The sequence below is a fragment of the Quercus lobata genome, chromosome 4 (genome assembly GCF_001633185.2).
Source record: "Quercus lobata isolate SW786 chromosome 4, ValleyOak3.0 Primary Assembly, whole genome shotgun sequence".
Classification (NCBI taxonomy): domain Eukaryota; kingdom Viridiplantae; phylum Streptophyta; class Magnoliopsida; order Fagales; family Fagaceae; genus Quercus; species Quercus lobata.
The window spans coordinates 74,069,825-74,086,236 of record NC_044907.1 but is presented as its reverse complement, the minus strand read 5'-3'; the positions used below and the strand labels follow the sequence as shown (position 1 = coordinate 74,086,236).

Below are 16,412 nucleotides of genomic sequence, written 5' to 3'. Positions count from 1 at the left end.
GTTTTTTAGCATGTGTTGTTTTGCTTCCAGATTTACCATTTTTCTTCTCTAATGCAGATTTCAATCTTCTCTTTGGACACCCAACAGTAGGTTTTGTTTTAATCCTATGCATGCTATCACCTTGTAAAACATTTGCAGTAACATCACCGTGGACCTCAATGCAACTCTCCATATTATTCGAGTGACATTTTTTTCTAATCTCTTGCAAATCCCTCAGTAATTTTTCAAAACATTCTTTGGTATGTTCATACATTATCTCATTCTCTGCTGCAAGTGTGGAAATTTCACGACCATTGTGACTCAAATGAGAGTAGCATTTTCCTATCGACTCTTGAGCATTACCTTTAATATCAATGCCATGATAGTCCTTGATAGAACCAGCCCTTACATCTTGCGTCCATCTTTTCAATACATATTGGACGGGAAGTCTTTTAACATTTTTATGTTCAAGAACTTTCAAGGCATGGGCTCAAAGAATTCCTACAAAGCTAAACTTCTTGCAACTGCATTCCATCGTTGTAGTTGAGGCTTCATATTTAACTAGGTGCTCTTGAATTCTTTGACTATATTTGACCTTGTATTCTGTGATAGTATCAGATTTATTAGCCTTGTAAATAGTACAATCAGCAATCTTCATATATTCATCTTGAAACATTTGAAAATTTTCTAGGGTGTATAGCTCTACAACATGTCTCAACATCTCTACAGTAGATTGTAAAATCGGTTTTGTTTGCCTCATTTTGAACTCTGCCTATAGTTCTTGATGTCTCTTATCAACCAAAACTCTAGAGTAATGTTCTGAAAAGCACACACAATCATGTTTTGGTTTCAAGTATTTCTTCAACACATTGTTTATTGATTCACTACGTTGGGTGCATTTCATATCAGTAGTGAACATATGTCGACCATATACCATTGCCCATTTTTCTTTAACATCAAATATGCTACATAACCATTTATTATCAGTAAGACCATATTCCTTAAGCATATAATCCCATGAAATAAGCCATTCATCTTCATCTTCATACTCATACAAAAAATCACTAAAATCATTTGCAAAATGCTTAGATGAATGAAATACATGATGTAGATTCTTAGCAGCATTCTGATAAATATGCCATACACATAAACGATGATTAGATTTAGGAAATACCTCTATTATTGCTTTAGCCATTGCAGCAGATTGATCTGTAAGTATAGTTCTTGGCTGCTTTCCTGACATTGTAGTTAAAAAAGTTTCAAATAACCACTTAAATGACTCTATAGTCTCATCATAAAGTAAAGCTACATCAAAGATAATGGATTGTTTGTGATGATTAACCCCAACGAATGGAGCAAAGGGATGATTATATCTATTTGTTCGATAAGTTGTGTCAAAACAAACAACATCACCAAAGTGCCCGTAATCAACAATTGATCTAGCATCTGCCCAAAAAATGTTCATGATTTGACCATCATCATCAACTTGTATTGAATAAAAATAAGATGGATCTGCCAATTGCATCTTATGAAAGTACTCCATCATAGCAGGTCCATCTCCTTTCCTCAAAGCCATCCTCCTCTCATTATGTACATGATTCTTATAGTCAACATCCATAAACCCAAGATTTTCACGACCCCCAGCTTGCATGCTCAATAATTCAATGGTTTGTTTAATTGATATTCTAGACCTCTCTGCATCATTTGCAATGGCTTTTTGAGCAGATGAAATTTTTCTCTTCGATCTTAACATATGTTTCATTGGTGAAGGAGCAAACTCATGATTATGTTGACCATGAAAAGAAACAACATGTAACATACCATCCTTTTGAAGATGACAGGTCATCTGTGCTAAACAACCTGTTCGTGAAATTGGACGACGATAAGATGCATTTTCTCGACGTTTGTCAACAGCTCGTTCACCCTCTTTTGAACAACTAAATGTTCTCCTTATAATTTGCCTGCATTTCCTCACTTTACAAAATGTTTCCGTACACTAAAGCCAATTCGGTGAGCATATTCTTTGTAAAATTCATATGCACTCTCATCACAATCAAATTTCATGCCAATTGCTAGAGTATTTGATTTGTTTGGGCTTCCAAGAGTAGGTTCTACTTTAGTCTCCTCTTGTTGATCAGCTATCCAACCAATGAATTCATCTTCCAATACAATTTCTGGTACTTCTACAATTTCCTTGCTATGTCTACTTGGAGTATTTGAATTTTTTGGGCTTCCATGAGTAGGTTCTATTTGAGCCTCCTCTTGTTGATCAGCTATACAATCATTCAATTCATCTTCCAATAAAATGATTTGACTAGTATCCATCACCTGTAGTCAAGATACATATTCAAAATCAAATCAGAAAAAAGGAAAAATTTTATAAACAATTTTTAAAAAAAGTATTCCAATATTCAGGACCCATTAAAGAATACTCTCCATGAATTACTTAGAAAACACTAGAGTTTTAGAATGTATAAATCTAGAAGCCTATAAAGTTTACTCTTAGTTCTTATACTTTTGAAAATCAAGTCAATATGAACAGAAACAATTTTTTTAGATGAATCAAAGATAAATTCAATACTAAAGAAAAATGAATACAATTTCTACAACTCAGCTAAATTTAGTAACATAACAACTACAACAAAACCATAGTACAAGACAGCAAATAACAACACTATTACATATTAGAGAAGAAATACACATAAATTCATTTTTTTAATAAGTAAATTAAACTAGATTTGGTAACTTATAAACAACCGCTAGAAAATCATCTTCAGTTCTTGAAGGAATCAAGGTTATCAATGAACAATCAAACTAAAAAAGGCACAATAATAATTTTTTTTTAAAAAAAAAAACCCAGAAAATCCAGAACTCACATTAATAATCAAACACAATTCATTCAAAAAAAATTAATAGAATTAAAAAGGAAAATTTAGTTATCTATGAATAAAACAAAAGGAAATTTAGTTCTAACCGGTGAAGCGGCGGAGACTAGGTGGACCAGTAGTGGAGACAGTACAGGATTTTAGATTTGCCGGCGGTGGAGACAGAGGAGGATTTGGGCTGGCCGGCGGGCGGAGATAGAGGAGGATTTGGACACAGAGGAGGATTTGAGGTGGTTGGCCGGCGGTGGAGACAGAGGAGGATTTGAGGTGGTTGGTCGGGGGTGGGACAGTACAGGATTTGAGGTTAGCCGGCGGTGGAGACAGGAGGATTTGGGCTGGCCGGCCGGCGGTGGAGATAGGAGGCTATGGGTGATTGGTTGGAGTTGGGTTAGGACCTTCTGGGTTACAGTTTAGAGAGAGAGATCATACGTATAAAATTTTTGATGGTTTTTAGTTTTTATTTTTACTTTTTATTTTTTTAATAGGTGGTGTAGTTAACTAGGGTTAATTGAGTTAAGTTTACTTAAATAATCATGTGCAATGCACATGCTATTTTTTACACATGTCATCTTATTAGACCAGTTTGTAGCCTAAGGTTACAAATGGTTTTGTAGCTAAACTTTGTCCAAATAGTAATGTTTAAAAAACACAAATGTAATTCAATTTATTTATATGACAAATAAGAGAGAGGAAGGGCAAAATTGTAGATTAAATCACATTTACATTTAACTTAGTTTTTTTAGATAGAAAAATAAGTAAGTTAGTTATTAATATAAAAATAAAACGGGAATTATCATTTCTGCTATACTTATCTCCCTTACCCTACACCAGGGTTAGATGAACTTTTTGGATTCAAGTTTTAGGATTTTTTTTTTTTTTTTGAACTTTTTAGATTCAGATTTTAGTTTTTTCATTTTTTTTAAGAGTTTCAACTTATAGAGTCCGCTCCTGAAGAGAGCTATTTTATCATCTGACCAAGACACCAATCGGTTTTTGATGTCGGTAGGGATTAAACCTCAAATCTCTTATTCAACCATCAGAAATTTTACTAATTGGGCTAACTAGAGCCCACATATTCAAGTATTACTTCATTGATTCAACTCAGCGGGAGACCATAACCACGATTATCAGCCACAGGTCACAATTCTAGTCCCTAGTGTTAACGTATTTTATGGGTTAGGTGCTTTAATTTTCTTTACCTTCTCATTATCTTAAAGGACTTTAATCCTATAAGCATTTGGCCAATGAGATAGAAAATTAAGTTCTTGTGTCTCCTCAAAATGAGAAAATTAAGGTCTTGTGGGTCATTCTATTAACTATAGCATGAATTGTGATCAGTGGAAATGTTGTCACTTGTCAAAGACTTGGAAAATTAATCTCTTGTGAATTACTGTATTTTTTTTTTTTTTTTTTACTGGATGGGCTACTCTATTTTATTTATTTATAAGGACTAGTTTTGAAACTAGAAAAAAAAAATCAGATTATATATATATGATTTAGATTTTAATTGGATTTAGATTCTTTAGTTTTTTCATTCAATAAATTAAAAAAATAAATGGACACATGTCAAAAAATTGGACTCCAATTGATATCAATTTAGAATCTAATTGGATTTGGACTTTTTTATTTTTATACTCAATAATTTAATTGGCAGTTGGTACAAAATTAAAAATTAAATGGGATACGTGATGCAAAATTGAAAATATTTTTTTTTTGATACAAGATAAAATTTCTACTCTAACCTAATTTAAGTATATATGTGTGTGAATCTCTCTCCTGGAAACTTGAACCCCGGCCCTTGTCCCCCACACCCCACAAGCATTTATTCTTGTGAAGTGACCACCGCACCAAGGGTGTGCGGTGGTACAAAATTGAAAATCTAATTGAACCAAAAAGTTTTACTAAGGTCTGTATATTATCTTTTACATGCAATGAATTTCTTAATATTACGCTATTGACTTATTTTATTTGTTTCACACCGGCATGTCCTTTTTTATTTTATTATTATGGTAAATACACTAGCATGTCATTGGTCAATTGCTAACGTTCCTATATAAAAGTATTGGCTATATATAGTTCTTCTTTCTTATAACAATTAAATGTTATATGAATTTTTCCTTTAAAAAAAAGTTATATGAATTACATGTTTCTCCCAAAGTAAATAGTAATGTTTAAAAAACACAAATGTAATTCAATTTATTTATATGACAAATAAGAGAGAGGAAGGGCAAAATTGTAGATTAAATCACATTTACATTTAACTTAGTTTTTTTAGATATAAAAATAAGTAAGTTAGTTATTAATATAAAAATAAAACAGGAATTATCATTTCTGCTATACTCTTCTCCCTTACCCTACACCAGGGTTAGATGAACTTTTTGGATTCAAGTTTTAGGATTTTCTTTTTTTTTGAACTTTTTGGATTTAGGTTTTAGTTTTTTAATTTTTTTTAAGAGTTTCAACTTATAGAGTCCGCTCCTAAAGAGAGCTATTTTATCATCTTACCAAGACACCAGTCAGTTTTTGGTGTCAGTAGGGATTGAACCCCAAATCTCTTATTCAACCATCAGAAATTTTACTAGTTGAGCTAACTAGAGCCCACATATTCAAGTATTAGTTCATTGATTCAACTCAGCGGGAGACCATAACCACGATTATCAGCCACAATTCACAATTTTAGTCCCTAGTGTTAACGTATTTTATGGGTTAGGTGCTTTAATTTTCTTTACCTTCTCATTATCTTAAAAGACTTTAATCCTATAAGTCTTTGGCCAATGAGATGGAAAATTAAGGTCTTGTGTTTCCTCAAAATGAGAAAATTAAGGTCTTGTGAGTCATTCTATTAACTATAGCATGAATTGTGATCAGTGGAAATGTTGTCACTTGTCAAAGACTTGGAAAATTAATCTCTTGTTAATTACTGTATTTTTTTTTTTTTTTGACTGGATGGGCTACTCTATTTTATTTATTTATAAGGACTAGTTTTGAAACTAAAAAAAAAAATAAAAAAAAAAATAATCAGATTATCTAGGTCAGATTTTAAAAATTAAAAACTCCTTAGAAACAAGTATCATAATAAAAATTATGATACCTTTAGTGGATATATTATTCATTTTTTTTTTATTGCCATCAGCTTATAAAAATTATTGTTGAATTTCTCAGTTCTCATTTGCTATAGAATAGAGTCAAAACACTTGTCCATGTTTCTACCTGAAAGTTCAAATAGTGTGTAAAACACCTATGAACGTTTAAACCCCCAATTTACAAATTACCAACATAAGCTTATAATCAAACAATATCTATGCGGAATATGAAAATAAGCCAAATCAAAATTGGTAAAACAATCTAAACCAAAATTAATTACAACCACAGCAGTAATTAAAAGGCAAAGATTAAGGGAAGAGAGATGCAAACACAAAGACAACACAGCAATGTGTTATTGAAGAGGAAATCGAAGTCCTCAACGAAAAACTTCTTCACTGCCCTCCAAACGGTCAATAATCTAGTAGAGAATAAAGTTGGGATACATGAATAGTAGAAGACCCTCCAAACCTAATCTACCCAGTGCACCTAAGCCCTCCAAACTTCTTGCTCCAACAGAGTTACGCCGAACCTTGTCTTCTCTAGCTTACTGGATCCCGCAATCGCCCATTGCATCAACCAAAATGAATTGGTCTCTTCTGAACTGCTTTCCAAGTACCAAAATACCTTCTCATAGATATGGGTATGGTGAGATAAAGATTTGGCTAATGTACCTCTCAAGAATGTATCAATGGAGAGGGTGAGAGTAGAGGAATTTGGAGAATCAAAGGATGAAGATTGTAGATGAGTCAATCTTATTTTTCTTTAGGGTTTCTCTCTCAAAATTCTCTCTGGAAGCTCTCAACATTTTGTGGGTATAAGGGTATTTATATTAGGATGTGTATGGAATGCGAAGAGTCAATTACAACCAAACAGGGTGTTCTAGCGACTTAAACTCGCGATTGGATCAAGTCGATAGTTTGAGTTACAAGCTAACTGCCTGGCCAGACTAGAAGTTTTGTCCTGTAGTGCAACAGTTGGCGTGACCCTTCAGCTCCCCTGCATGCTTCACACGTGTGCCACTTCTGGCAACTCACCAGTCGTGAGACCCTTCTTGATTTCTTCACACTCTCTCACACTACCCTTACATGATTCCCACCTAATACAGGATTTCTAAATGCTGAATTACAAGCAAATTTGACACAGAATAAAGCCAACTAATGATTGAATAAATTCAACTTTACAATCTCCCCCTTTGGCTATTCCGTGACAAAATCCTAAAACAAAATCTAGACTTAACATGTGAGTTAGAAATAGTTTGAACAAAACTCACTCACACTTAACTCTAGAATCTGTGAAGCTCTTGAACCATACGGACAAGTATTTCCTGTAAACAATAACACAATACGATCATTGTAAGCAGAAAACTTGAAATGCATATGGAACAAGCACAATGTGATCAAGCAAAGACGAATGAAGCAATAAAGCATGACTTGACCAAAGACAAACAATTACTATAAATAGTAACCAGAATGATCATTCACACAAGGAATAAACATCCGAACATGCAAGCTAATAAGCTCATTCAAAGTATCATTTGCATGTCCAACACTCAACCGATACAACAACACAAGATAATTGCATCAAGGATAAAAAAATCCAACTAGGGCACAAGAATGATGTACTTAAAGAAATGCATAATATTAACAACAAATACTGAGCTACAAAGCATAGGTACAAAACAAAATATTTTAAATAGCTAAGCATAATCATGAACTATGAGCAAAGCAAAAACATAGTTAATATAACACAAAGATCTTTCTCTCTTTCTCCCCCTATCATGAATCATAAGAGTTGTGATGAACTTGGAACATATATACCTGTAACCTGAAACACTTGCACAAAACACATTAGACCCTTAAGGTAAAGCAAGTAATAAAAAGACAAGCATAATATAACAAGTAAATTGTGATCAAGTAAACATAATGTGAAACATATGAGCAACTTGATCATACACCAAAACAATCATAAAGAAATGACTACAATGATCACATAGTAAAGCAAATGATCATCCGAACATGCATTCAATGAAACACAATAGCATAAGGATGTATGCATGTCCAACACAAACATGATGCAATGAGAACAACAAAGCAAAGATACTAAACATAACTCAAAGTACCATAAAACAAACAAGAAAACAAACATAAAGAAAAACAAAGTTTTCTTATTAACTCAATGTCTTCTCCCCCTTAATATATGCATCTCTCCTATAGAATATCTCTCCCTCTACTCATGTGCATAAGAAATAGAATTTCTCCCCCTAAGAATGTGCATAAGAGTCATGTAAGGTTGAATTTATTCAACCATCTAATTGGCTTTATTCCGTGCCAAATTTGCTTGTAATTCAGCATTTAGTAACCCTGTATTTAGGTGGGTTTGATGTAAGGGTAGTGAGTGAGATAGAGTGAAGTTTGCTCAAGAGTGTGCAAGAAAACAGAGTGTCGCGGCTGGGTCTCGCGGGTGACTCGCGGCTTCAAGCCGCCAGAAGCAACCTCACGTGCCAAGCATGCCGGAAGGTGAACAGTCTGCTAGCTGGAGCACTACAGGACAAAACAGGACAACTGGCCATACGGTTATCTCGCGACTGGATCTCGCGACTTAGTCAAGCCGCGAGGTCAAGCCGCGAGCCACCCCTGTTTTGTAGAATTCTGACGTTTCACATTCCTCTCCACTCCAAGTATAAATACCCCTATTACCCACGATTGAAAGAGAGCTTCCAGAGAGAATTTTGAGAGAGAAACCCTAAAGAAAAACCAGATTGTTTCACCCACAATCTCTACCTTAGAATCTCTTCAAATTCCTCAACTCTCTTCCTCTCCATTGTTAAATCCTTGAGAGGCTTTATACCAAACCAGGTTCTCACCATTATCATCATTGTGAGTCAGCTGTTTGGATTTCTGGGAAGCAGTTAGGAAGGAACCAATCTTCATTGGTTGATGCTATGGTCTAGTAGCGGAATCCGGGAAGCTAGAAAAGAAAAAGGTTCGGCGCAACCTCGTTGGAGCAAGAAGCTTGGAGGGCTTAGGTGCACTGGGTAGATTAGGCTTGGAGGGTCTATTGCTGTCCTTGTATCCCAACTATATTTTCTAGTGGATTGATTACTGCTTGGAGGGCGGCGGAGAGGTTTTTCGCCGAGGACTTCGGTTTCCTCTTCGATAACACATCGCGTGTTGTCTTTGTGTTTGCATCTTCCTTCCTCTATCTTTGCCTTTAAATTATCTGCTGTGGATTTTATTTTGTTATGGCTTAGATAGTATTTAATCAATTTCGTATGATAGCATATGTTAAGTTTCCGCACACTAGTTGTTTGACATATTGCTTGAATTGATTAAGTTGTTATTTGGGGGTCTAAACGTTTAAAGGTGTTTTTACACGTTTTTGAACTTTCAATTGGTATCAGAGCGGGTACACTGATATTGGTTTCATTACCATTGTGTGATCCTTGACTCCCTTTTGAGATGGATAGGTCTCAATCCCTAAATGCACCTCCATATTTTGATGGTAGTAATTATGCTTTTTGGAAGGTTCGAATGAGAGCTTTTCTGTGTTCTATTGATGAATCCGTTTGGGATGCTGTTGAGATTGGTTGGACCAAACCAGAGGCAGCAAAATCCACATGGGATAAGGCAGCACTTGCTGCATCTAATGCTAACAGTAAAGCACTCAATGCTATTTTCTGTGGTGTCTCTCCAGATGAATTTCACAGGATTTCTCATATTACCGTGGCCAAAGAAGCATGGGAGATTTTGGAAACTACCTATGAAGGCACGAAGAAAGTGAAAGACACCAAGTTGCAAATGCTGACCACTCGGTTTGAGGAGCTCAAAATGAGTGAGGATGAGTCTTTTGACTCTTTCTACGGGAAGTTAAATGAAGTGGTTGTCAGCAAGTTCAACTTGGGGGAGAAAACAGAGGACTCGAAGATTGTAAGAAAGATCCTTCGATCATTGCCGGAAAGCTTTCGAGCTAAAGTGACAGCAATAGAAGAGAGCAAGGACCTCGATGACATCAAAGTGCAAGAGCTGGTGGGTTCTCTGCAGACTTATGAGATGTCGCTGCCCAATCAACGGAAGAGTAAATCTCTTGCTCTAAAGACCATTAATGAGAAGGTAGAAGATCAAGACTCATCGGGAGAAGATGTGGTTGACAAAGATGTTGCATACCTTGTCAAGAATTTCAAAAAGTTTTTGAAATTCAAAAATAATGGCAAATTTGATGATAAAAGAAAATTCCAAAGTTCTGGAAGGGAGAAAAGGGAATTCAAAAGGAAAGATGGAAAAGAATCCCAACCTACACAAGGTGTCACGTGTTTCGAATGTAACGGGCATGGACACTTCAAAAAGGAATGTCCGAATTATTTGAAATCGAAAGGTAAAGTGTATGCCACGACCTTAAGTGACTCGGATTCGTCTGACTCAGAGTCTGAAGAGAGCTGTGATGGAGAGGGGAACTATTCGGCTTTTATGACTATTGCTCATGTTGAGTTGTCAGATGAACTGAATCTGCTTGTGCGAGACCTTGGAGAACATAGTGATGATGAATCACTAGGAATTGTTGAAGAATCGGATGCTGAAGTAGATGGAAGCAACGCGAACCTTCAGGAGAATTATAACTTACTTTTGGAGAAGTCCGGGGAATACACAAGGGTGGCCAAGGCTGCTGTGAGAAAAATGAAGAAGGCTGAGGAGGACTACAAAAGTCTCCTAATCCGATATAGGGAGGCCAAGTGTGAGATAGAAACTCTGAATGGAGAGTTGTCCGAAGCTTACACAAAAGTAAGGTTTCTTGAGAGTGAGGTTGTGCAAGCTAATGCTAAAGTAGAGAGGGTTACCACCAAGAAGCTAGATGATGTTATATCATCTCAAAAGAGCTTTTCAGACAAATCCGGATTGGGATATACCGGAGGAGGTAGTTCGTCTGGAAATATCACAAAAGAAGTAAAGTTTGTAAAGGCCAAAAATCCAGTTGTAGCTGACTCTACTGGTGAAAAGCTCGAGGTGAAGGAGAAGAAGAATTTGGTGAACCAACGGATGTTAAATCATCACAATCTGTTAGCAGGCAGGTCTGAATCTCGTGCCAAGTCACGTCCTCGACCCCAAAGAGGTCCTAGAGGAACTTATGTGTGCCACTACTGCGGACTTCAAGGGCATACTCGACCAAATTGCCAAAAGCTGAGAGCAAAGAATAGTGCAACCCCTCAAAGGTCAGGAGGTCCTAGAAATGAGAGAAGAAGTTGGGCTGGAGATCAATCTAGAGATCAGAATGGTGATCCCGGAATGATGAACGTGATGAAGATGATTGGTGCATTCACCAACTGCTTGGAAAGCTTCTCACGAAGGTTTGAAAGCCCTAACTCCCGTACCCAATCCTATAAGGAAATCACCCCAAATGCAAGTGACGTGAGGGTGAATAAGGGTACTCATGCATAAGCATTACAACATGTCCATGCATCAATACTTCCTATGCTTTGTGACTATGTTTGATTGTTTTGCTTGCTATTTTTGCTGTTGGTTGTTTGTGTGTCTTTTTGTACATTTCTTTAATTTTGTTTTATCAATCTTTTTGTTTCTTGTGTCAAAAATCCAAAAAACACATAAAAATAGAAAATCAAAAAGCTTGATTGACTTTGTTGAGTTTTTGTCTCAAAATTTGTTTTGCCTTGTACCTTTGTGCTAATGGCTTTGTGCATTTTCGAGCATTGCTTGTCTTTATGCACTTATATCATAGTGGGAAATATCTTGAAATCTTTGTGATTGTTGTAAATAGAGCTTCAAACTTGTCATGAATGATTAGTGAATAGTTTTGTTGATCTTGAGACTTGCATAGACTTGTGTCTATATATCTTCCCACTCTTTATTTTTGTTTTGCTAAAAAGAGCTCACCAAATGTAAATCTCCAAATGAAAAGAGATATTGAGCTGCAAAAGCCTGTCGCACACTCTAGTATTTGACTAGGAAAAAGGGTAAGCGACCTTATATTGAAGTGAATGTTTATTCAAAAAGCCAAAGGCTTATTCATTAAAGTGAAATATCAAATATCACTCTTACAATGAGAGGTGATCGACTCAATAGATCAAAAAGATCAAATGTTATGATTGAAAGTGGAGTCAAATGTAAAGCTCCAAATCATGTTATCAAGTTTATGTGGGAGGTCATATATACATATTTCTATAATTGAGATGGGTCACATGATCTAGTGCTAATTGTGTATGCCTTGGTTGAATTGATCATTGAAGCTTCACATTAGACGAAGGACTATCTCATTGTTGATATCCACACACAACACACAAGTTTATGTTCAATAAGTGCCATATTCATTTGTGTGATTGTACTTGATGAAATGTGTTTTCACATGCTCAATCTTTGTTAATTCAAGCACAAAAAGATTTTTGAGTATTTTAGGTGTTTTTGGAAAGTATTTTGCTTGAAAAATCTGAAAATTTCAAAAAACCTGTTTTGCTCTGTTTTGGCGGCTCAGTCGCGGGTATGTCAAGTCGCGAGCCTTAGTCGCACCTTCGCTGGTAATTTCTGGCGACTTGTTCGCGAGTGGAAGGTCCAGTCGCGAGGTTACTCAGAGATTTTCGCGGCTCAGCTCGCGACTCACTCGCGGGTAGACCTTCCAGTCGCGAAAAACACTTAGAAAAATTTTTCAAATTTTTGGTCTTGTGTGTTTTGGCGGCTTGAGCTGGCGACTGTGTGGCGACTTATTCCAGTCGCGAAAAACGCGTGTTTTGCAGAAACAGGAGCAGTTTTTAAATCATTTTCAGTGTTTCCCTCGAATTTTTGTGACTGTTCATCTTCTCCCTCCCAAACACTCCGTGCTCTCATTTCCAATCTCCATTGTTGCACACTTGTAGCTCAAAATCTTCACATCACAGGTATGGGTTTTCAGTTTTCCACTCTTTTCTACTTAATTTTGTGTTTTTCCCTTTGATCTTTCGCATATATTTGTGTTTTAGAAATGGGTTTGTGTTTCGGAATTTACTCCTTGTTCACGCTTAGATTGCGATTGCTGCTGCTAGAATATGATTTGTTCTTAGTTGTTTCACTATTACTCTTCATTCTGTGATTAGCTATGTGATTCTTTGATTTTCACTGTTCTTTGAGCTGTTGAGGTGTTTCAATTTTTTTGGGGTTGTGAGTTTAATGTGCTAAATATGCCTGCTCTTTTGTGTTGATCTTTTGGGAGCATATGTGTGCTTCACAATACTGTTTATGTGTCATATCATTTTCAGTTTTTGTCTCATTGACATATAACTGCCCTTAAGTTAGTTTCTATATCTGATGCTGTTATGTGTATTTCCTATCTTAGGCTTGCTTTTCCATGTGATTGATCTAAATAGCCTGTGTTTAAATGCTTCAAGTTCAGTTGTATGGATGATATCTCTTTGATTATTACATGAGACTAACTTGTTTTACACGTATAATGCTCTGTATTGTTGTGGCCTCTTCTGATTGATCACAGATGGCTCCCTCACCTCCTAAGAAGAAAACTACTGCGAAGAAGGCTGACAAAAGGTTGAAAATGGATTCTAAGCTTTTTAGGTCAGTTCATCACTTTGAGAGATACAGGGATAACTTCTTGAGTGCAGGAATTATTCAAGAGAGATTTGTTGATTTGGAGGATTTAAGACAAACCTTTATCCCCAGTTGCTTTGAAGGTAGAGGATGGGAAAAACTTCTGAGTGATTTCCCTGTAGTTTGTGAACCCCTGATTAGGGAATTTTACTCAAATGCTGTGATAAAGGAGAATGAGTTAAGCTGCTGGGTTAGAGGGAAAGAATTCATTGTAGATGCTCATGTCATAGATGAGGCACTAGGACTTGAAGGATTAGATGATGAGGAGTTTATCAACTACAAGGATAGGAGTGTATCCATTGAAACAGTTCAACAAAGGATAGGTGGGCAGAGAGAAGGAAAATGTTTGAATACCACTGCCTTTCCAGTGGACATGAGGTGCCTAACGATCATCATGATGTTTAACCTCTATCCCATTAAGAAGTTGACTACCATCAATTGTGCTAGAGCAATCTTTCTGATGGATCTCAAAGAAAAGAACTTCATAGACATAAGTTCCCACATATATGACATCATTGTGGATGAGACAAGAACAACCTCTAGGCCAAAACTGATCTTTCCCAGTTTGCTTATGAGGATTTTTAGAAGGAAGGGTGTTCCTATCCCACAAGACATCAGTCCCATGTCCACACCTTCTGCAATTAACAGGCTTACCTGCAAAAGGATAAGTGTTAGACTTCCAGGAGAAGAAGATGAAGGTGATGAAGGAGAAGGTGTCCCAATGGAGACTGAAGCAGAGGCAGCCGGGCATCCATCAACCTCAACACCCAGGAGGAGTGGCAAAAGACCCAGAGCATCAACTTCTTCAGATACTCCTCCAGATGCTTTCCAAATCATTCTGGAAAGACTTGATGGGATCAGAGAAATCCAGACTGAGCACTCTGAGAGGATGAAAGCTATGCAGGATCAGATTGATGTTTTGTCTGCAAAACTTGACAGCTTCACCACTCAGCCTGAACACTGACCATTTGGCCATTCCTGACAAAAAGGGGGAGATGTTTCTGTTGAGGATGGACTGAGAAACAGAAGAGCAGCCCTTAAGGGGGAGTAATGTGTTGAGGGGGAGTCATGTTTTAAGTACTTTTAGTGGTTTATGGGTTTGATACACTATATTTTTTTTTGGTGTATTGTTTCTTACTCTTAACTTATACTCTTGGTTTAAAGTTTAATATATTTTGATGATGTTATTCAGGATGTTTGTTTGTACCCATGTGCTTATGTAAGCTTTTAGGGTTTATGTCTTTTGCTTGTTTGTAGGCTTTATGGTATGTACCTTGCCTAGTGCAGCCTTTATGCTTTGTTGAAATCAGTACTTTAATCTAAATGTTATGCATTTTGGTTTATGTACTGTCACTCTTGTGCCCGTGTAGGATTGTTCCTAGATGCATATGCCTTGTGTGATATGCATTGGTTGAGTGTTGTGCATATAAGTGTCTTGCCTTGTGCTTGTTAACTTGTATGTTCTTGTGTTCATTCCAAGTGTGAATGAGCACTGTGATCACTACCTTGTGGTGTTCACTTGGTTGATCAAGCCATGATTTGTTTCATAACTCCATCTTTGCTTGATCAAATATTGCCTGTTTTATATGCATTTTATAATTTTCTGCTTACAATGATCATGGTGTATTGTTGTGTTTCAGGAGTATTATGTTCATATGATTCAAGTGCTTCACAGCTTCTAGAGTTAGGGTGTGAGTGAGTTTTGTTCAACTGTTCCCAACTCACATGTTAAGTCTAGAGTCTGTTTTAGGGTTTTGTCACGAATAGCCAAAGGGGGAGATTGTAAGGTTGAATTTTTCAACCATCTAATTGGCTTTATTCCGTGCCAAATTTGCTTGTAATTCAGCATTTAGTAACCCTGTATTTAGGTGGGTTTGATGTAAGGGTAGTGAGTGAGATAGAGTGAAGTTTGCTCAAGAGTGTGCAAGAAAACAGAGTGTCGCGGCTGGGTCTCGCGGGGACTCGCGGCTTCAAGCCGCCAGAAGCAACCTCACGTGCCAAGCATGCTGGAAGGTGAACAGTCTGCTAGCTGGAGCACTACAGGACAAAACAGGACAACTGGCCATACGGTTATCTCGCGACTGGATCTCGCGACTTAGTCAAGCCGCGAGGTCAAGCCGCGAGCCACCCCTGTTTTGTAGAATTCTGACGTTTCACATTCCTCTCCACTCCAGTATAAATACCCCTATTACCCACGATTGAAAGAGAGCTTCCAGAGAGAATTTTGAGAGAGAAACCCTAAAGAAAAACCAGATTGTTTCACCCACAATCTCTACCTTAGAATCTCTTCAAATTCCTCAACTCTCTTCCTCTCCATTGTTAAATCCTTGAGAGGCTTTATACCAAACCAGGTTCTCACCATTATCATCATTGTGAGTCTGCTGTTTGGATTTCTGGGAAGCAGTTAGGAAGGAACCAATCTTCATTGGTTGATGCTATGGTCTAGTAGCGGAATCCGGAAAGCTAGAAAAGAAAAAGGTTCGGCGCAACCTCGTTGGAGCAAGAAGCTTGGAGGGCTTAGGTGCACTGGGTAGATTAGGCTTGGAGGGTCTATTGCTGTCCTTGTATCCCAACTATATTTTCTAGTGGATTGATTACCGCTTGGAGGGCGGCGGAGAGGTTTTTCGCCGAGGACTTCGGTTTCCTCTTCGATAACACATCGCGTGTTGTCTTTGTGTTTGCATCTTCCTTCCTCTATCTTTGCCTTTAAACTATCTGATGTGGATTTTATTTTGTTATGGCTTAGATAGTATTTAATCAATTTCGTATGATAGCATATGTTAAGTTTCCGCACACTAGTTGTTTGACATATTGCTTGAATTGATTAAGTTGTTATTTGGGGGTCTAAACGTTCAAAGGTGTTTTATACACGTTTTTGAACTTTCAA

The 16,412-nt window shown here is 36.9% G+C and overlaps 1 protein-coding gene across 1 annotated transcript; it reads right to left on the bottom strand.

The window, feature by feature from the left end:
- Positions 1–751: 751 nt before the first annotated feature.
- On the bottom strand, positions 752–1,825 carry LOC115985785 (protein FAR1-RELATED SEQUENCE 5-like). The gene has a single exon (XM_031108684.1). The coding sequence runs from the start codon at positions 1,823–1,825 to the stop codon at positions 752–754; it is 1,074 nt and encodes a 357-aa protein (XP_030964544.1).
- Positions 1,826–16,412: the final 14,587 nt, after the last annotated feature.